The following is a 22,968-nucleotide window of genomic DNA, read 5'->3' as shown; positions in this document are numbered from 1 at the left end:
AAGGCAACAAATAGGCCATAGTAATTACAATTTAGCAAATTAACACTGGAGTGATAGATGTGCAGATGATGATGTGCAAGTAGAAATACGGGTGTGCAAAAGAGCAAAACAAATGTAAATAAAAACAATATGGGGATGAGGTAGGTAGTTGGATGGGCTATTTACAGATGGGCTATGTATAGCTGCAGCGGTCGGTGAGCTGCTCAGATCGCTGATGCTTAAAGTGATGAGATATAAGTCTCCAACTTCAGCAATTTTTGCAATTCGTTCCAGTCAAGATACACAAGGATGTACACACAGACACACACAAGTGGTGTTCAGGGTCAGGAGATGTCATCCTGCTGAATGCTGGTCTTCAGGTCTGAGCCAGAGATACTCAAACAGGAAAGAACAGACTCTCTCTCTCTCTCTCTCTTTTTCTCTCTCACTGAACTCTCCTGGGTAGCTAAATCACTTGCTACATTTAGTAAGTGCATATTTAGACTGGAAAGTTGGCATTCCTCTTTCATAACAGGATGTTATTTAGGACAGATTGGTTGTGTCCCAAAACTCACCTTATTTCCTAAATATTGCACTACTTTTGACCAGAGTCCTATTAGTGGTATTTGGGACACAAGCCCTGTTTTACACATTTGGGACACAAGCCCTTCTTTCCTTAACTGGTTCTTCCTGGAGCTCATATTTGGGGCAAAATAGAAGATATTGCATTATAAGGGAGCTATATTATAACAAGTGCCCCAAATTGCACCCTATCACTGAGCACGATGGGCCCTGGTCAAAATTACTGCACTAAATAGGGAATAGGGAATTCTCTCTCCATAGCCCCTTTCTGAAGGAAACAGGTATTGATGGGGTGTGAATTTTTCTGTAACACCATTCTGTGTCTTCCATAGGCCCTTCCTGCTGCTGCCGCCCCTGATGGAGTGGATGCGAGTGGCTATTGTGCACGCTGAGCACCGCCGCAGCCTATTGGTGGACAGCGATGATGTCAGACAGACCGCCAGACAGCTCCTCCCAGGCCTGGACTGTGAACCCAGACAGCTGAAGTAAGAGAGAGAGCAAAAACATGTACACACACACACACACACACACACACACACACACACACACACACACACACACACACACACACACACACACACACACACACACACACACACACACACACACACACACACACACAGTTAAATACATAGCAGAGATGCAGGTAGCTCACTCTCAGACTTGTCCAAAAAGAGTGCTCTTTGAAACACACTCCTACATGCAGGTCTCTAATTGAGAGGGTGCGTGGGGGTAGGCCGTGCCCCTTGTTAGAAAAAAGGCAAAAAGCGTACCACTTGTTAGCTTAAGATTTTTTTACATATCAAAAATCTCAGAAATCCCTAGCAGAGATGGAGAGGAGGGAGGGAGAAAAGGGGCAGTTGTGGCAGCAGTAGCCGATCAACATACACCTTACTATGTCCCTAGTGGCACAGCGGTCTAAGGCACTGCATACTGCACGCTCTCTCAAAACCTGTGACATCTGTGACAAAACTGCACATTTTAAGGTGGCCTTTTATTGTCCCCAGTACAAGGTTCACCTGTGTAATGATCATGGCTTTTCATCAGCTTCTTCATATGCCACACCTGTCAGGTCGATGGATTATCTTGGCATAGGAGAAATGCTCACTAACAGGGATCTAAACAAATTCGTACACAAAATTTCAGAGAAATCAGCTTTTTGTGCATATGGAACATTTCTGGGATATTTTATTTCAGCTCATAAAACATGGGATCAACACTTTACATGTTGCATTTAGATTTTAGATTTTTTTTATGTCAATGCCTTGTTTCCCTCTGAAATGACGTGCTAATACTTTGTGGTCTACATTTCTTTTCAGGGCTGGGTTTTCTTTGAATGTTATCACCCATCAGCATGTTTATTAATCAGAAACAGCTGCAAATATCTACCTCTTCGTGAGTCACAAACTGAGCCAAACAGCTTTTCGCCATAGCCTACACTTGGCCACCTGAGCCATAGAGCAAATTAAAATAAGCGGTGCAAACTTATGTTTTTGCAACTTCCATTTTTGACCAGAAAATGTACAGAATCCATTGGATAAGATGACAATTTTCACTATTTCTTGAGCTAGTCATTATTGATTTATTTATAAATCATATATATATATATGATGGGGGGCTGTGTGAGGGGTCTCGAATGGTTGAGGGGCACCTTTTGGGGAACTGTGAGGGGATTTTGGGTTCGGGTTCACGTTTTTTGGCCTGGTGGTAGATCGGTCAACATGCCCTTGAGCAGGGCATTGTCCCTGGATGCTTCTGTGTGTTGCTCTGAATGGGAATCTGTTGGATGACTGGTATGATGTAGTTATTGAGCGGCTTCACTGCAAGTGTAATGTATGTTTCGAATATTCAATAAATAATAATAAAACATTTAAAAAGGGGGATGCTTGCAAGCCGAAGAACACCATCCCAACCGTGGGGGTGCTTTGCTGCAGTAGGGACTGGTGCACTTCACAAAATAAATGGCATCATGAGGTAGGAAAATGATGTTGATATATTGAGGTAACATCTCAAGACATCAGTCAGGAAGTTAAAGCTTGGTCGCAAATGTGTCTTCCAAATGGACAATGACCCCAAGCATACTTCCAAAGTGGTGGCAAAATGGCTTAAGGACAACAAAGTCAAGGTATTGGAGTGGCCATCACAAAGCCCTGACCTCAATCCTATAGACAATTTGTGGGCAGAACTGAAAAAGCGTGTGTGAGCAAGGAGGCCTACAAACCTGACTCCGTTACACCAGCTCTATCAGGAGGAATGGACCAAAATTCACCCAACTTATTGTGGTTAGCTTGTGGAAGGCTACCCAAAATGTTTGACCTAAGTTAAACAATTTAAAGGCATTGCTACCAAATACTAATTGAGTGTATGTAAACTTCTGACCCACTTGGAATGTGATGAAAGAAATTAAAGCTGGAGAGAGGGGAACCGGCCAGGCAGAGACAGCAAGGGCGGTTTGTTGCTCCAGTGCCTTTCCGTTCACCTTCACACTCCTGGGCCAGACTACACTCAATCATAGGACCTACTGAAGAGATGAGTCTTCAATAAAGACTTAAAGTTTGAGACCGAGTCTGCGTCTCTCACATGGGTAGGCAGACCATTCCATAAAAATTGAGCTCTATAGGAGAAAGCCCTGCCTCCAGCTGTTTCCTTAGAAATTCTTGTGACCGTAGCGTACGTGTAGGTATGTACGGCAGGACCAAATCGGAAAGATAGGTAGGAGCAAGCCCATGTAATGCTTTGTAGGTTAGCAGTAGAACCTTGAAATCAGCCATTTCCTTAACAGGAAGCCAGGAGGCTAGCACTGGAGTAATATGATAAAAAATGTTGGTTCTAGTCAGGATTCTAGCAGCCGTATTTAGCATTTTTTTTTTTGTGTGTTTTTTTAGTCATTTAGCAGATGCTCTTATCCAGAGCGACTTACAGTAGAGTGCATACATTTTATTACATAACTGAAGTTTATTTAGTGCTTTATCTGGCTAGCCGGAAAGTAGAGCATTGCAGTAGTCTAACCTAGAAGTAACAAAAGCATGGATTAATTTGTCTGCATCATTTTTGGACAGAAAATGTCTGATTTTTGCAATGTTACGTAAATGGAAAAAAGCTGTCCTTGAAACAGTCTTGATATGTTCGTCAAAAGAGAGATCAGGGTCCAGAGTAACGCCGAGGTCCTTCACAGTTTTATTTGAGACGACTGTACAACCATCAAGATTAATTGTCAGATTCAACAGAAGATCTCTTTGTTTCTTGGACCTAGAACAAGCATCTCTGTTTTGTCCGAGTTTAAAAGTAGAAAGTTGGCAGCCATCCATTTCCTTATGTCTGAAACACAGGCTTCCAGCGAGGGCAATTTTGCGGCTTCGCCATGTTTCATTGAAATGTACAGCTGTGTGTCATCCGCATAGCAGTGAAAGTTAACATTATGTTTCCGAATGACATCACCAAGACGTAAAATATATAGTGAAAACAATAGTGGTCCTAAAATGGAACCTTGAGGAACACCAAAATGTACAGTTGATTTGTCAGAGGACAAACCATTCACAGAGACAAACTGATATCTTTCCGACAGATAAGATCTAAACCAGGCCAGAACTTGTCCGTGTAGGTCAATTTGGGTTTCCAATCTCTGCAAAAGAATGTGGTGATCGATGGTATCAAAGCAGCACTAAGGTCTAGGAGCACGAGGACAGATGCAGAGCCTCGGTCTGACGCCATTAAAAGGTCATTTACCACCTTCACAAGTGCAGTCTCAGTGCTATGATGGGGTCTAAAACCAGACTGAAGCATTTTGTATACATTGTTTGTCTTCAGGAAGGCAGGAAGGCAACTGCATCTAGGGTATTGTGCAAGGTTAAATTGAGTTTGTCGGTTAAGTGGTTAACTGATTTTTGTCCTCTGACGTCCTTGGGTAGGAAGAGGGAGTCTGGAAAGGCATCACGGAATCTTTGAGCTGTCTGAGAATTTATAGCACAACTTTTTAAAGCATCTCTAGGAGACAGAACGCGTCTCCTTCCTGAGCGGTATGATGGCTGAGTGGTCCCGTGGTGTTTATACTTGCTATTGTTTGTACAGATGAACGTGGTACCTTCAGGCGTTTGGAAATTGCTCCCAAGGATGAACCAGACTTGTGGTGTACAATTTTTTTCTGAGGTCTTTGCTGATTTCTTTTGATTTTCCCATGATGTCAAGCAAAGAGGCACTGAGTTTGAAGGTAGGCCTTGAAATACATCCACAGGTGCACCTCCAAATGATGTCAAATAGGCTATCAGAAGCTTCTAAAGCCATGACATAATTTTCTGGAATTTTCCAAGCTGTTTAAAGGCACAGTCAACTTAGTAAACTTAGTAAACTTCTGACCCACAGGAAATCTGATACAGTGAATTATAAATGAAATAATCTGTCTGTAAACAATAGTTGGAAAAATTACTTGTGTCGTGCACAAAGTAGATGTCCTAACCAACTTGCCAAAACTATAGTTTGTTAACAAGAAATTGTGGAATGGTTGAAAGATGAGTATTAAAATATCTCCAACATTAGTGTATGTAAACTTCCGACTTCAACTGTATCTCGATGGACAATAATTCAAATAAGCCCAAATGCAGGCTCCGGTAAACATTTTTTACTTTGACCAACTAACATTTCCTGTATATCTATAGAACTTATTTGGTCTTTCACCATAGCTATTGTAAGTTTTCTCATTCCTTACAATATGCTAAAATATAGGGTAATTCGTGTGCTTGTGTCAGCAAGAACACTACTGTTATTCTCCACACTTATTCTACTTTTCCACGTTATCCCAGTTTTTCCGGTGCAACTACTTGTTTTATTCTATGTCCTGGACAATGTAGTAGGTAATAAAAATAAAAAAAGTCTATTGAAATGACCTTTGCCTCAAATTAAGTTGTCAAGTTTTGAATGTTCATTTCCTCCTGACCCTGTAATCTGATTGGTCGTGGCAGTCAACACTGATACTGCTAGCTGCACCATACATCTGCTTTTGGATCAGTTTTGCCTTTTTGATCACGATGATTAATATTACATTGACAGAGGGGACCTGATCCTACAGTAGATCAGCTGATGGAGGAAAGGCTTAAAGATATGTCTCTCACTTATATTTTGCTCCTGTCAAATGAGCTAGTTAAATCATCAACACATGACTTTACCAATCATCAAAACTGAACTTCTGTCCCCTTTAAAAGGTCTTAGCCTAGTTAGATTAACACCATATGTCTAGTCTAGACATCATCCTACTCAAAGAAACATTGTTAAGTGTTTTACAGCGAAAACACAATATAGCATTATATTAGCTTACTACAATAGCCTACCACACTACCGCATTCATTCATCAAGGCACGTTAGCGATAGCAATAGGCACGTTAGCGATAGGGAATAAACCAGCAAAAGATATTAATTTTCACTAACCTTCATAAACCTTCATCAGATGACAGTCCTATAACATCAGGTTATACATACACTTATGTTTTGTTCGAAAATGTGCATATTTAGAGCTGAAATCAGTGGTTATACATTGTGCTAACGTAGCATCTTTTTCCCAGAATGTGCGGATATTTTTACGACACTCAACTATTCTGACCAAATAACTATTCATAAACGTTACTAGAAAATACATGTTGTATAGGAAATGATAGATACACTAGTTCTTAATGCAATCGCCGTGTTAGAATTCTAAAAATAACTTCATTACGACATACAGCTTAGTTATAGCGAGAGAGTACCCAAAATCTGGGCGCAAACGACTATTTCACATGTTCGACAGATATATGAAATAGCATCATAAAATGGGTCCTACTTTTGATGATCTTTCATCAGAATGTTGTACAAGGGGTCCTTTGTCCAGAACAATCGTTGTTTGGATTTAGAATGTCCTCTTCTCCAGTCAATTAGCACGGAAAGCTAGCAAAGTAGCGCGAAGCTCTCCTTCCTGAACAAAGGCACACAACGCAACACGCCTAACGTCCCGAATAAATTTCAATAATCTAATAAAACTATATTGAAAAAACATACTTTACGATGATATTGTCACATGTATCAAATAAAATCAAAGCCGGAGATATTAGTCGTCTATAACGGCAGCTTTTCAGAAGGCAAAACCAGGTCCCTTCACGCGCTCTCCAGAAAACAGGAAACTGGTGACACGTCATGCCGAGAGCTTTTATTCGATCCCAGATCAAGTTATACACTCCATTTCTTCTCTCACTGCCTGTCGACATCTAGTGGAAGACGTATGAAGTGCATGTATACTGATATATATCAAGGACATTTATAGGCAGGCCCTAGAACAGAGCATCGATTTCAGATTTTCCACTTCCTGTCAGGAAGTTTGCTCCAACTTGAGTTCTGTTTTACTCACAGATATAATTCAAACAGTTTTAGAAACTAGAGAGTGTTTTCTATCCAATAGTAATAATAATATGCATATTGTACGAGCAAGAATTGAGTACGAGGCCGTTTAAATTGGGCACGATTTTCCCCCAAAGTGAAAACAGCGCCCTCTGTCCTCAACAGGTTAAGGTATTAAACTGCTCCACCCATTATGTGGTTGATGAACACTGACAAACCTAACGCTAACCTTTTTCCCCTCCACTTGTCTCTCCCTTCCTCTCTTTCTGTTGTCCTTCTTCTTCTTTTTCCTCATCTTCTTCTGTCTTTCCCCCTTCCCGCTGTTTCTCCCCCAGGCCTGAGTGTTGTTTTAGTTCTTTCAGGCGTCTGGACTCCAAGGCAGCCACTGATAAGTTTCACTTGGACCTGGGCTTCCGCATGCTCAACTGTGGACGCACCGACCTGATTGGCCAGGCCATCGACCTGCTGGGGCCTGACGGAGTAAACAGCATGGATGACCAGGTATTGAGAGAGCGTGAGGGGTTGAGCAGGGTGTGTTTGAGGTGTGTGTGTGGTGCTGAAGGTAGGTGTGTGGATGTGCTCATTTTGTGTGAACTCAACTGCTGAGTTGAGGTCTAACGTGCTGCAGTTGGTAAATCATATTCTAAACAAAGCATTACTCTCTCTCTCTGTCTCTGTCTCTCTCTGTGTCTCTGTCTCTGTGTCTCTCTCTCTCTTTCTCTCTGTCTCTCTCTGTCTCTCGCTCAACCTCTGTCTCTCTCTGTCTCTCTCTCAACCTCTCTGTCTCTCTCAACCTCTCTGTCTCTCTCAACCTCTTTGTCTCTCTCAACCACTCTGTCTCTCTCTCTGTGCAGGGTATGACCCCTCTAATGTATGCGTGCTCAGCGGGAGATGAAGCTCTGGTCCAGATGTTGATTGATGCCGGGGCCAACCTAGACGTGGCGGTAAGGCTTTTTCCCCCTGCTCTGATTGGTTACTCTTGATCAGGGTTTCTGTTAGCCGGTAAATGCCAGCAAAGTGTACCGGAACTTGGCAAAAATTAGGAAAGATTTTATTGATTATCCCCGTTTCTCTGAGAGGGAATTCTTTCTCCAAGGCAGAGTAAAGACGGCCTCAAGATCACGCCTTCTTGAGGACAAAGAAACAAGGCTGTGTATCATGCGCAATTGTTGCATTTCAGTTGAGCTTATTGTGTAGCAATTGGAAACTCAACATCGTTGCCTGCTCGTCACGTCGGAGAGTTACAATGTTGCAATCACTAGGCAGCCAACTGCCTATAGTAGGGAACAGAGTTGTTATCAATAAACCACGTATATCACACAAGACACGGATGACGACCCAAATGATAGTTGGAGTCGTGACTTTTAACCTGCTACGTTAATTCTTCTAACCTGCTGCGTAAATTCTCCTAACCTGCTATGAAAAGTCAAATCTGGTGTTAATTTGACAAGGGCTGGTCATGACCGGCTGGCCCTGGTGTACCTCAGTAGAAGGTACTGGTTGGAAGTCACTCTGAAAAGGACTATAAGACTAAAGGCTCGATTCAATCCGTATCGCTGACGGTCAATCTCGCTACAATGCAGATCTTCAACACTATATATTGAATTGAGCCCTAAATGAGAAAATGTAAATGTGCAGCTGTGAACAATGCATTACAGTAAACATCTATCATGACATTGATACCTAACCTCTTCTCCCTCTCTCTTCTTCCCAGGTGCCTGCCTGTTCTTCCAAGCAACCCTCTGTCCACCCAGACAGTCGCCACTGGGCGGCTCTTACCTTCGCTGTGCTGCACGGTCACATCTCTGTGGTGCAGGTAGGAATGACTGAAAAGACAGTTGTTAATTGGCACACCTTATGTAGTTCCAGATGAAGAAAGGGAAAAACCTAAAAAATAAAATAAAATTCAAAGGCCAGGATTCAATCCAATGCAGATTAGCAACCTGCACACAATGATATACTTTTAAAGACAATTTCGAATGTACAATTTTCAATGTTCATGGAGATCATGTTCGCTCTAAACGCTACAGATATTGGCACAAGCAGAAATCACCTTTAAAAGTCAATCTCAGTACACAGGTTTTTAAATTAAGCAATAAGGCCTAAGGGCGTGTGGTATATTGGCCATATACCACAAGCCCTAGAGGTGCCTTATTGCTATTATAAACGGGTTACAAGCATCAATGAGACAGTGAACAAATGTTTTTGTGTCATACCCGTGGTATATTGTCTAATATACACATTTCAGCCAATCACCACCCAAACTACCGCTTTATAATCTGCATTTTTTGGCATCCCGGCCCTATGTCTTTTTCACAGAAACACCTATCATTTTGCTGTGGTTTGCTTCACCTTCTTCCACCTCAACAGACAGGGTATATACTGTAGATTAGAATATGTTGTGCCTAACCCTTACCCTGTGTGTGTGTGTGTGTGTGTGTGTGTGTGTGTGTGTGTGTGTGTGTGTGTGTGTGTGTGTGTGTGTGTGTGTGTGTGTGTGTGTGTGTGTGTGTGTGTGTGTGTGTGTGTGTGTGTGTGTTGGCAGCTCCTGTTGGATGCAGGGGCTAACGTGGAAGGGGCAGCCGTCCGAAACGGGCAGGAGAGCACAGCAGACACCCCTCTCCAGCTGGCATCTGCAGCAGGTGGGCACGGGCGGGCACAGCCACATGGCATACACACGTGCACACACACACTCACAAGCACGCACACACATACACACAAACCACGATATAGATCTCACTCAACACTCACACATACACTCTTACACACAAGCATCCGTTCAAAAGTGTGTGATGGAAATATATGTCAGACCTGAGAGGTATACTACGATGGAGGCTAGACCTACTCAGTGTTTTCTAAAGCTAGCCAGCTTCAGTCAGCTCTACATTCCAGCTCAGGCTTCATCCATGTTACAAAGGTGGATATTGATCGTGCACCCGCCATTTACTCAAGCCTGCTCGAGTTGGGCTTGTAACTGCGCGTTCATGTCACATTTGGCTAGTCGAAACGCCGAACTCTTCATTGAGACGATGCTGAAACATCAATCCATGGGCGAGTCAGTGCTACATTTTTATTGGTGTCGAAATCTAAATGAAAGACGTTACCTTACAAAATTCAGTAGGCTATGGTGTGAAATAGGCTGTTAGAGCTGCCGTCTTTCTTTTATTACGTATCGTTAATACCGTCTTTGGTGTGCTTTGGTGTGCTTATCAATGCACTGTCATGACTGTACTGCGAGGATCACCATGGATCAGATCAGCTTGGCAATGGTTGACAATATCCGGACCTTTTCTCACCCACAGAAGAGGCAAGAGGGAACTGGGCTGGTATGACAGTTCACACCCTGTTGTAAATGACAGGAGAAGCGGGGCTCGTTCTCCCCCTCCAGTAAAATATCTTTGTCAACAGGTTTTTCCCTCCGAAACTCGAACACAGTCAAAAGTGGATACTGGAACAATAATTCTAACATAAGAATGTGGGGAAGGGTAAGTGGTGAGCTATAGAAAACTAATTTCATATTGGTTTTTATTTTGTGATGTCATAAAAAATTGTATGGACGAAATACTATAACTTGGAAAATATATCCCTTTTATCTGTAAAGTTTTCATCCAATACGTTGTGCATATAATATGAAAAAGGATAAAATTATTTTTGTTAAGATATGAATGCGATTATAGGAGGTATAAGAGATTCTATCTCCTATAAACTTTGCACAGTAAGTAGCCATACCATGAGTGAGGTCAGAAGAGCGTGTCAGCCTGATGGAACCGTGCCCTTCAGCCAGAGTGCATACAAGGATTGCCCACAGAGATTAAGATTAGACCAGGAAAGATGGGGAGTTGCAGCCCACGTCTAAAGTGGTTTAAACTCTGAATCTCAGACCAGGAAATGTGAGGCGGGAGCTACATGTTTGAAATGGTTTGATCTTTGAACCTCAACACGAGGTGAAGAAATAAACTCACCTTCCTTTAGACCAGAGAGATGGCGAGCTGCAGCTCATGTCCATCGTGGTCCAAATCCTGAATACCAACACGAGGGGGAAAACTAACTCTCCTCTCAGACAATCACTGAGACAGCTGATTAGCTGTCTTGAGTCAAATATCTAGAAAAGTGAATCTAAGTGAGACTATCCTACTACGCTCATCACCAGTCGACACGGCTGGCTAGCTATCTTCCAGAGTGAACAACAGTAGAAGACGGGAAAGGGGAGACCACTTTCGGACAATCAGAGCCATACAGCTTGCCGCTGAAAGGCCAACAACCTTCCTAAGGAGGGCTGGTTCTGACCGAACAAAGGCACTCACACGTAAATACATGAATGATTTCTTATTCCAAACGGGCGGCGATTCGTGTGCAAATTATATGATTACAGTGAGAATACTACTGTATCGACAATAAGTGCCTTTTTCTCTCTCTCTCTCCATGGCATTGTGTAGAAGCCACCATATTGTAAAAGTCCACTAGGGTCTCATGTATTAAGTATGTATGTTATCCTGTTATTATTTAGTTCGCTAGTAAATAAATAATTAAACCAATTAGTGTAGTACTGAATCACGAGTAAGGATGTTTATTTTTGCAGATGCCGGAGGTTGACTTGATAAGAGTTTATTTTTAATATGTTGACTCTTTTATGGATGTTATAGGTAAATAACTTGTAGAGTTTAATTTCGTAGATGGTAACTCTTTGAGCAACCTCTTCAGTGGTGCCCCAAATTCTTAATGAGCTAATTGTTAATTGATTAATTTAAATCGGGTCACAATTAAACATAGTTAGTGGATTAAATAAATAACAGTCATCAGATTAATGAAAGTAAAGTCACGACAGCACAAACACCTTTTTTCTCACTCCTATCGATAAAATAATTGTATTAAGTCATGCAAACGTTTTACTGTGCTGAAGTTTCAAATGCATTCTGTCATTTCTAAATGTGTAATGTGATTTAACATGACTATTTTTAACACAGAAAAACAACCACATTTGATTAATAAAATATTTAATCTGCCATCTTCCTCAAATTACATTAAAAAGAAGGCGATGATGACACCATCTTTGCGAGAGGGAGGGGATCTGATTTCATTGGTCCTCAACTCACGGCTCCGACACTTCACTCAGGATAAATAGAGTAAGCCCTGAGTTAGTCTGCCCCGGAGCAGATTAGTTCTGAAGGATTCGTTTCCTTGCTAAAAGGTGAATCACTTTCATGCGACTACTTATCCTGAGTTGAACTCAGTTGAAAAAAAGTTTCCTGCTAACTCCTCAAACCTCATTCGTAGAATAGGGCTCTGCTCAGTACAGTAACTCTGTACAGCAACAGAAGTTCACCTGGCTCTGACTTACTAAGGTCAGTTACTAGTGCGAGGTGAGGAATACGAGGGAAGGAGTGTGAGATTGACTGAAGGAGGGATAGTGAGGAATGAATTCAGAGAATGAATAAGGGATGGAAGGAATTAGGTAGGGAGGGAATACGTGTTTAGGAGCGAATGAACATGTCTGTCGACAGGTGTGTGTGTGTGTGGGGGGGGGGGGGGGGGGGGGGTTGGTTGGTTGGTTGGTTGGGTGTTTAGAAGCCTCTGGGCAACACATTCCTGTGTTACATATCTGAGAAGCCACACAGATATCTGAGAAGTTGCAGAGAGGGACACACACACACACACACAAACCACACACAGCTTGTGACAGTCTGTAGGCTCCCAACAAGTACGTGCGTGAGTGTTTGTGTTTGTGTATCTACACGAGCGAGTCTGTAAGTCAGATATTGTAAGTGTGATATTTTATCATCCTTGACTCTAATTCAAAAGCGTTTCACTGTGTTTGTCAGATCGGAGTTGCACAAATGCGTTTTGCGCCATTAAACCCTTTGATTTCCTTGTCGCCAGGGAACTATGAGATGGTGAGCCTGCTCCTCACCAGGGGGGCAGACCCTCTGTCCAAGACCCGTGACGGCAACGCTTTGACATCATCACTCTATGAGGACATGAACTGCTTCAGTCACGCCGCAGCGCACGGACACAGGTACGGGGAGGACCGTCTGAAGAACCCGTATCACACTACTGTACCAACCCAACCAAACTACGCTGGCTCAGATATGTTCTTTTCACAGCAACTATAGTGAATGCGTAACCAGGCCAGCTCAGTACTGCTTTACAGCTCGGTTCGGCTTGGTTCGGCTCAGTAGTGTAAAAAGTCATTGTTTGAAAAAGTGAAAGCAACACTATGGAATTGGAATTCCCTATAATGTGTTGTCATTCTAAGTAAGGGTAGGAAGGAAACACTTGAGAGTAGTCAGATGTAGCCTATGTTAACCGTACTAGCCATGTTATTTGTCATATACTTACTACCCCTGGCATATGGGATAAGGGGGTTAGAGGAAGGGTGTGTGTGTGTTTAAGGGGGTGTAGGGGTGGGATCAGGGGCTTCATTCCATTCATAGCCCATCTGTCAGAAACCAACTGTTGAAGAGTGTAGAGCGCTCCACCTGTTCAGTGTGTGTGTGTGTGTGTGTGTGTGTGTGTGTGTGTGTGTGTGTGTGTGTGTGTGTGTGTGTGTGTGTGTGTGTGTGTGTGTGTGTGTGTGTGTGTGTGTGTGTGTGTGTGTGTGTGTGTGTGTGTGTTAGGGGATCAGGATGTAGACTCAACGTGTGGATGCCTGTATACTTGTGACAGATTATATCATTTAAGAGAAGCTATACCTTCGCATTTCATGGAACTTTGAGTGGAAATTGTGGCTATGTGTAGCGGACTCCATGAATGTAGCTATATGTGCATGATAGCTTTTTCCCAAGTAAACCTTAAACAACCTCCACTGATTCACTCTCTCTTTCTCTCTCCCTCGCCCTCTCTATCATCTACTCCCCCTGCTGCTCCCTCCCTCTCCCTCCCTCCGTCCCTCTCTCCCTTTCTCGTTCTCCCTCCCTCCCCCTCTCTCCAACAGGAACGTGTTGCGCAAACTGCTCACCCAGCCCCAGCAGGTCAAAGAGGACGTCCTCTCCCTCGAAGAGATCCTAGCCGAAGGGGTGGAAGGGGAGGACGCCTGCCCTCTCCCCAGCCTGCCTCCTCCATCCCCTGGGTGCCCGTCTGAGGGGGGCATCCCGCGGCTGTGCAAGGCCAGGATGAAGGCCCTTCAGGAGGCTAGCTACTACAGCGCCGAGCACGGCTACCTGGATGTCACCATGGAGCTACGGGCACTGGGTAAGTGGGGAATGGGACCACAGATAGAAAATGTGTAAAACGCCTCAATATGGTGACATAAAAGAGGCTGTGTTAAGCATCCATTCATCATCAATCCGAATAGTCACATTATGGATGGAAATCTCATAACCCTGAACCATTACAGATTCCGCTATATACATTTCAAGGTCATTTTTGATTGAGCCCGACATAACAAACGTTTACCATCTCCGCTAAAGTGGGAACATTGCCTTTACATTTGAATCACGCTGTAAAGCTGAATTTTCCACAATGCGGATTGAGTAGAGCCCTTAGATACTGGGCAAATGAATATACTGTACATGATAAAGACTAAGAGGAACACAACCTATTAGGCTCCTATCGCCTTTTAATTGTGAGGATTTTCTGATTCGCATTGGATCTTCTTCAAGTCAGACAGGACCATAGTGTGCTGGCTGGCATTTTGGTTCTTTTTACAAGATGGATAGAACATGCAGTACCAGTCAAAAGTTTGGACACACCTACTCATTCAAGGGTTTTTCTTTATTTTTACTATTTTCTAATAGTGAAGACATCAAAACTATGAAATAACACATATGGAATCATATAGTAACCAAAAAAGTGTTAAACAAATCAGCAAACCCTTTGCCTTGATGACAGCTTTGCACACTCTTGGCATTCTCTCAACCAGCTTCACCTGGAATGCTTTTCCAACAGTATTAAAGGAGTTTCCACATATGCTGAGCTCTTGTTGGCTGCTTTTACTTCACTCTGCGGTCCAACTCATCCCAAACCATCTCAGTTGGGTTGAGGCCGGGTGATTGTGGAGGCCAGGTCATCTGATGCAGCACTCCATCACTCTCCTTCTTGGTCAAATAGCCCTTACACAGCCTGGAGGTGTGATGTGTCATTGTCCTGTTGAAAAACAAGTGATAGTCCAACTAAGCGCAAACAAGATGGGATGTATTGCTGCAGAATGCTGTGGTAGCCATGCTAGTTAAGTGTGCCTTGGATTCTAAATATATCACTGACAGTGTTACCAGCAAAGCACCCCCACACCATCACAGTTCATACTCTATGCTTGACGGTGGGAACCACACATGCGGAGATCAATCGTTCACCTACTCTGCATTGGAACCAAAAATCTAACATTTGAGCTTATCAGACCAAAGGACAGATTTCCACTGGTCTAATGTCCATTGCCTGTGTTTCTTGGCCCAAGCAAGTATCTTCTTCATATTAGTGTCCTTTAGTAGTGGTTTCTTTTCAGCAATTCGACCATGAAGTTGGGCTGCAATTTATGAGGCTGGTAACTCTAATGAAATCGTCTGCAGCAGAGGTAACTCTGGGTCGTCCTTTCCTGTGGCGGTCCTCAGTTTCATCATAGCGCTTGATTTTTGCGACTGCACTTGAAATTCTTGAAATTTTCCGTGTTGACTGACCTTCATGTCTTAGAGCTCCCGAGTGGCGCAGCAGTCTAAGGCACTGCATCTCAGTGCTAGAGGCGTCACTACAGACCCTGGTTTGATTTCAGGCTGTATCACAACCGGCTGTGATTGGGAGTCCCATAGAGCGGCGCACAATTGACCCAACATCGTCCGGGTTAGACCGGGGTAGGCCGTCATTGTAAATAATAATTTGTTCTTAACTGGCTTGCCTAGTTAAATAAAGGTTAAATTAAAATACTAAGTAAAAATTAAAGCAATGATGGACTGTCGTTTCTCTTTGCTTATTTGAGCTGTACTTGCCATAATATGGATTTGGTCTTTTACCAAATAGGGCAAACTTCTGTAAACCGCCCCTACCTTGTCGCAACAAAACTGATTTAAACGCATTAAGAAGGAAGGAAATTCCACAAATTAACTTTTAACAAGGCACAGCTGTTAATTGAAATGCATTCCAAGTGACTACGTCATGAAGCTGGTTGAGAGAATGCCAAGAGTATGCAAAGCTGTCATCAATGCAAAGGGTGGCTACTTTGAAGAATCTCAAATATAAAATATATTTTGATTTGTTTAACACTTTTTTGGTTACTACATGATTCCATGTGTGTTATTTCATAGGTTTGATGTCTTAACTATTATTCTACAATGTAGAAAATAGTAAAAAATAAAGAAAAACCCTTGAATGAGTACGTGTGTCCAAACCTTTGACTGGTACTGTACAGTATGTGGAAATGTCCTTTCTACTTATTTTATCATCATGTGTAATGTGACTTGTCCAGGTGTCCCATGGAAGCTGCACGTGTGGCTGGAGTCTCTGCGAGTGGCCCAGCAGCAGTCTAGGGCCTCGGTCACTCTGTCCCTCCTTCGAGAGTTCACCTCCATCAGGGAGGAAGACTACTGCCACGAGCTAGTCTCTCTGGGCCTACCCCTCATGTTCACCATCCTACGAACCACCAAGGTAGGGCCACCTTACTTCACTTTTTCAACTTTATGTCACTCTTAGACTTGGGTTCAAATACGTTATCTGTGCTTGATTGAGCAGGCCTGGCTTGATGGACCAATGGAATAGTCCCAAAACTGCAAAATCTGCCCATCTGGTACTCCAGGCAGACTAGAGCAAAGATTTCGAATAGTATTTGAATCTGGGTCTGGTCACTGCTTTTTTAATTTATTCTCTACTCTCTAGCCTGGTCCCAAGTCTGTTTTCTCTGGTGGCATCGATGTGCTTTCACACGGCTCAGATTTCATAGTAAAGACAAAGTGAAATAACAAACAAATGAGCGAACAACTCAACAAGGGTATGCGTAGGCTATTGGATCTAGTCTATCCCGTTTCCTCTCTCCCTCAGAACGATGCCATCACCCAGCAGCTTGCAGCCATCTTTAGCCACTGCTTCGGCCCGGCTCCACTACCGGCCATTCCGGAGATGAAGGCCACCCTCTCAGCGCAGCTGGGTAATGGGCATCTCCTTTTGAATTATGTTTGTGCAAACAGACATTACTATGGAGTGGTATTATCTCAACCAGACATTGAATTTGAATGTCATCATTTCGAATTTGTATTAAGAAATGTAATTTCTAATGTCTAAACTTTTTAAACGGTGTACTGTTTTAAATGTTTGTATCTAACTGGGACTATAGCTGGCTGACTTTTGGGGCATTTATAGAAATGTTGATCGACACATTGTTCCTGTCAAATAGATGTAATAAATGAACAGAAAATGTCATGACATTTTATGAAACATTTGTATAAAAATGTTCTTCTTGTGCAAGCAAACATAACGGAAACCGGCCAACGACTCCTGTGTTAGTTTTTCATTGTTTTAGTTTTTATTTGCAAGGGAGTGGACATTTGTTGAAATCAAAGTTTTTTCCTGCTCCTCCAGACCCCCATTTTCTGAATAACACGGAGATGTCAGATGTGACGTTTTTGGTGGAGGGGAAACCTTTCTACGCCCACAAAGTCCTGCTGATCACTGCTTCAGACAGGTGAGAAGAGTAAGGGGGGAGGGAATGGGGGAGAATGGGTGAGGATGGGTGAGGAAAGGTGAGTGGGGTTCGCAGAAGGGTGAGAGGGGTGGGCAGAGGGGTAGAGGTGATGTTCAGGCAGATACTGTTCATGTTGGAGGGTAGGGGAGAGAGGAGGATATTGTTTAGAATTGGCAAGAGGAGGGATTACGGAAATGTTGTTGAATATGTGTTTGTGAAAGAATTACAACCATGGAGTTGACAATTGATGACCATTGTCTAACCTGAACTTTTCTCTGGGGTGCGCAGGTTCAAGTCTCTGCTGGCCTCATCAGGACCAGACGGAACTAAAGATATTGAGATCAGTGACGTCAAGTACAACGTCTTCCAGGTAACTGAATCAGATAATGAGCTCTCAACTTGAATCTTAGTTCTCACTGTTGAGTATCATGTAGATATTTAGTTATGTGTGTCTACATAGCCCCATATTGACAAGAGAATCCCAGAATTTATGTCATTAGCTTGGCGGGGCTTTAGACTCCAAAACAATTGAAGGTACCATGTCCTTTTACTCCAAACTGTTTCCTCATAGGCAGTATAACAGTTATCTCTATGTGTTTCCTATCCTTGTTACCTTCCCTTTCCTTTCACCAATGATCTGAAATCATATTGGAATATACCAAGAGTATGACCAATGAGTTGATGGAATATTGGATGATGGTAAATCTGACAATTTATTTGACCTCTGTCCAGATGATGATGTCATACCTGTACTGCGGAGGGACAGAGTCACTGAAGACCAACGTGTCTGACTTGTTGGAGGTGGGAATTCAGCCATTTTGTTTCTGAAATGCTCATAGAAAGACACATAGAGTCCTTCCCAATTATGCATCCTCTCCTCGCCTACTCATTCATTGCACTGATCTGAAGGCACTGATCAGGTTAAATCCCGTCGAGCATTTTCCAATCAGTGCAGATGAAGGCGAGTAGGTGAGGAGGACAGATTTATGAGACATTGAAATAGAGCCATACTGTATGTCATTCAGAGGTCCTTGTACTAAATCTACAACCAAATTCACCAGAGCAGTCAATCACTCACTCATTGTAATGATGTTGTTTTTTTTCTTCACATATTCATACTGAAATCGCTTGATTTGTTGGGCAAAAAAAGGCTTTGAATGGATCACAGGCCTGAGAACTTGTAGCATTATCTAATCTGCTGTATTTTGTTATGTGGTTGGTGTTCCCCAGCTGCTCTCAGCGGCCAGCGTCTTCCAGTTGGGGGCCCTACAGAGACACTGTGAGATCATCTGTTCCCAGAGCATCGATCTTGAAAATGCTGTCAGCATCTACAGGACGGCCAAGGTAAGGCCCTAGATATAGACTCTCACTGCTTATTCTGGATCTCAGTCGTTTGTTGGATATCGTCATGTATTAATAAGAGTCTCAGCAAGTCCTGCCTCTCCCATCTCCTCATTGGTTTATAGAAGCAGGTACCCACGTGCCATCTAGATATATTGGTTATACCCACGTGGGTGATTGAAAGACAAACTGTTTTGCCGGTTGTCGTGGTAATACTATGAAAGTGTAGATGCCAATCACCATATAAGTTCAAAGATGAAAAAGCCTGGAAGGAGGAGAGATGACTAGAAACGATTCGGTTGACCGTTTTATGTGTGGATTAATTGTCGGAGTAGAGGACCTTGTGCATTTCAGGTAAAATAACAACTCAATGTTTATATCCCAGGACAAATTAGCTAGCAACAGCAAGCTAGCGAAATAGGACAAATTAGCTAGCAAGTGCAAGGTAACTAGCTAAATTGCCATACATGTTTAATGCTTTTCGACCTGTTCCCAAATTAATGTGATTGGTTCAGAGCTTGTTTTGATATTTTAACCTGCGTGTCGTGATCACGTTTGGTGTAGGGGGACAAAATACATTTATGCACGATAGCGCACGATGGCGCTATGCGCACGATGCGCTTTGGGTTCCGTGTTATTCTGAAAAGGTAAAGAATAGCTGTGACTGGGGTCTATCTGGTAGTAGTTTGTTAAACAGTACCATGGGAAAAATAGCTACTGCGTAAATACTGCAGTATGGTTTTGTAGCGAATTGAGCCATAAGTGTGTGTGTCTCTCTCTCCACCCCAGGCCCACGGTGCGTCAGTGCTGAGTTCGTTCTGCGAGGGCTTCTTCCTGCAGCACATGGCAGGGCTCCTGGAGAGAGAGGCCTTCCGGTCCCTGCTCCTGGGGCCTCTGGGGGCCCGCTGGGTGACGGAGATGGGCTCGGGGCCTAAAATGGTGCCTCCTAGGGGAGACTCGCCACTGGAGGAACTCGAGACGACCCTGGCTCGCCGGCTACGCTCTCTCTACATCACCTCCCGTGTCTGACGAAGAAAGGAGAAGGATGGAATGCAGAGGAGGAGAGGAAAAGGAGGAAGAGAGTATGCGACCGGTGCACACTCTCTTCCTCCTGGGAGGAGGACGTCTCAAGTGTCCGAGGACGTCACGAGTGCCCTTAGATACAGATTTAGGATCAGATTGCCATCCCGCGATCCTAACCTGAACCATTAGAGTGGAAAACCACTGAAACTGACCTTAGCTCAGCATCTTAAGGGCATCGTCATCCTTAATCATTATTTCTCGATGGAGGGTAAGACGAGGATGAAAGAGATGAGGCTGGATAGAGAGTGGGTGTGATGGGTACAGGATGGATACCGTGACGGCCTGTTCCCAAATTTGACTCTTGGACAATTTATTTTGCTACACGGACTATTCAGTTTTTGACCTGAAGTACTCACCTCTAGCTGTCTATTACAGTAGCTATATATACGCAGTGGAAGAGTGGACAGAATGGTCTATCCGTCTGTCTTTCTGTTTGTCACCAAGGCTCTGGAAGCTTGTGTACAGAGACGGACAAGACAGCGGAATGAGGCAGTGAGAACTTTTAACATTTAGGATTTCTAGAACACTGCTGCCGCCCAGTGGACAAAGCCCGTAAAGGCCTCAGATTATAGAAATAGAGTGACTAGATTATGTTTCTATGCCTCAAATAAAGGTTAAAAGGTTCTGATGGAATATAGAAAGTCTGGAACGTTATTTTCATGGACCACTGATATGAAGGGGCTGGAGTTTTCTCTTTTCCTTCAGCCCCCTTCAGAGTGGTGAAGACTGTGAGAGAAGAGGTGGATTTGAGAGCCCCCTCAGTGGATTGAAAGAAGTTGGTTTTACTAAGTGTATTTTCTTTATACATAGTCGTCCTATTTTTTTTCTTTCTTTTTTGACAGAGTGAAGAGGAAAGAAAAAACTTACTAAAGAATGGAATGGACATTTTCTATTTAAAGAAAAAAAGATGAGAGTATTTAACAGGGAGTTCCCTTTTTTATTGTGTTTTAATAATTGTAGGCAAATTATTATTATTAATGTAAGATAAAGCTTTGCGTAGCTGGACAATTCCAGGCCTAGTACACACTAACCATTACAGTTGAAGTCGGACGTTTACATACACTAATGTTGGAGTCATTAAAACTTGTTTTTCAACCACGCCACACATTTCTTGTTAACAAACTATAGTTTTAGCAAGTTGGTTAGGATATCTACTTTTGTAGAACAATTGTTTACAGACAGATTATTTCACTTATAATTCACTGTATCACAATTCCAGTGGGTCAGAAGTTTATATACCCTAAGTTGACTGTGCCTTTAAACAGCTTGGAAAATTCCAGAAAATGATGTCATGGCTTTAGAAGCTTCTGAAAGGCTATTTGACATCATTCGAGTCAATTGGAGGTGTACCTGTGGATGTATTTCAAGGCCTAGCTTCAAACTCAGTGCCTCTTTGCTTGACATCATGGGAAAATCAAAAGAAATCAGCCAAAACCTCAGAAAATAAATTGTAGACCTCCACAAGTCTGGTTCATCTTAGGGAGCAATTTCCAAACGCCTGTAGGTACCTTGTTCATCTGTACAAACAATAGTACGCAAATATAAACACCATGGGACCACGCAGCCGTCATAACGCTCAGGAAGGAGACGCGTTCTGTCTCCTAGAGATGAACATACTTTGGTGCGAAAAGTGCAGATCAATCCCAGAACAACAGCAAAGGACCTTGTGAAGATGCTGGAGGAAACAGGTACAAAAGTATCTATATCCACAGTAAAATGTGTCCTATATTGACATAATCTGAAAGGCCGCTCAGCAAGGAAGAAGCCACTGCTCCAAAACCGCCATAAAAAAACAGGCTACGGTTTGAAACTGCACATGGGGACAAAGATCGTACTTTTTGGAGAAATGTCCTCTGGTCTGATAAAACAAAAATAGAATTGTTTCGCCATAATGACCATCATTATGTTTGGAGGAAGAAGGGGAAGGCTTGCAAGCCAAAGAACACCATCCCAACCGTGAAGCACGGGGGTGGCAGCATCATGTTGTGGGGGTGCTTTGCTGCAGGAGGGACTGGTGCACTTCACAAAATAGATGGCATCATGAGGAAAGGAAAATTATGTGGATATATTGAAGTAACATCTCTACACATCACTCAGGAAGTTAAAGCTTAGTCGCAAATGGGTCTTTCAAATGGACAATGACCCCAAGAATACTTCCAAAGTTGTGGCAAAATGGCTTAAGGACAACAAAATCAAGGTATTGGAGTGGCCATCACAAGGCCCTGACCTCAATCCTATGGAAAATTTGTGGGCAGAACTGAAAAAGCGTGTGCGAGCAAGGAGGCCAACAAACCTGACTCAGTTACACCAGCTCTGTCAGGAGGAATGGGCCAAAATTCACCCAACTTATTGTGGGAAGCTTGTGGAAGGCTACCCAAAACGTTTGACCCAAGTTAAACAATATAAAGGCAATGCCACCAAATACTAATTGAGTGTATGTAAACTTCTGACCCACTGGGAATGTGATGAAAGAAATAAAAGTTGAAATAAATCATTCTCTCTACTATTATTCTGACTTTTCACATTCTTAAAATAAAGTGGTGATCCTAACTCACCTAAAACAGGGAATTTTTTACTAGGATTGAATGTCAGGAATTGTGAAAAACTGAGTTTAAATGTATTTGGCTAAGGTGTATGTAAACTTCCGACTTCAACTGTAAGTAAACTGGGTCATGTTCATTAGGTAACAAATGGAAGAAACCAGACTGAAACAGGTAGGGACCTAAGAAATGCAAATGTTTTGTTTTACATTGCTAATGGATAAAACCCTGGCAAGGTACAATAATATCATTTCACACTATTGTGCTGACCTGAACCACACTGTGCTGGCCCAGGATATGTTATAATTCTCATTTTCAGCACGGTTCCAGAAACTATGGTGGATGAGGAACCAGGCCAGTGCAGTGCAGCTTGGCTTGGTTAGGCACAGTAGTATGAATAGGATATAACAGTAGCCAACATGGGATTTGGAACTGCAACCTCCTACCCAAACTCTGCTTTACTGCTCAATACTGTAATAAATACTG

The 22,968-nt window shown here is 42.9% G+C and overlaps 1 protein-coding gene across 1 annotated transcript in view; it reads left to right on the top strand.

Moving 5' to 3' along the window:
* The window catches only part of abtb2b (ankyrin repeat and BTB (POZ) domain containing 2b), a 132,969-nt gene extending 111,898 nt beyond the window's left edge, over positions 1–21,071 (top strand). The window contains exons 4-17 of the mRNA XM_039017057.1: positions 894–1,046; positions 7,254–7,419; positions 7,773–7,862; positions 8,633–8,734; positions 9,464–9,560; positions 12,796–12,931; positions 13,850–14,106; positions 16,310–16,488; positions 16,879–16,984; positions 17,416–17,518; positions 17,807–17,888; positions 18,251–18,319; positions 18,749–18,862; positions 19,649–21,071. Of these exons, the coding sequence (XP_038872985.1) occupies positions 894–1,046; positions 7,254–7,419; positions 7,773–7,862; positions 8,633–8,734; positions 9,464–9,560; positions 12,796–12,931; positions 13,850–14,106; positions 16,310–16,488; positions 16,879–16,984; positions 17,416–17,518; positions 17,807–17,888; positions 18,251–18,319; positions 18,749–18,862; positions 19,649–19,888 (1,894 nt within the window). The 3' untranslated portion in view covers positions 19,889–21,071. The remainder of the gene's footprint in view (positions 1–893; positions 1,047–7,253; positions 7,420–7,772; positions 7,863–8,632; positions 8,735–9,463; positions 9,561–12,795; positions 12,932–13,849; positions 14,107–16,309; positions 16,489–16,878; positions 16,985–17,415; positions 17,519–17,806; positions 17,889–18,250; positions 18,320–18,748; positions 18,863–19,648) is intronic.
* The last annotated feature ends 1,897 nt before the right edge of the window (positions 21,072–22,968 follow it).

Source organism: Salvelinus namaycush, chromosome 21 (genome assembly GCF_016432855.1).
Source record: "Salvelinus namaycush isolate Seneca chromosome 21, SaNama_1.0, whole genome shotgun sequence".
Lineage (NCBI taxonomy): Eukaryota > Metazoa > Chordata > Actinopteri > Salmoniformes > Salmonidae > Salvelinus > Salvelinus namaycush.
Note: the sequence above shows the minus strand (reverse complement) of the source record. Positions and strands in the feature narration are given on the sequence as shown.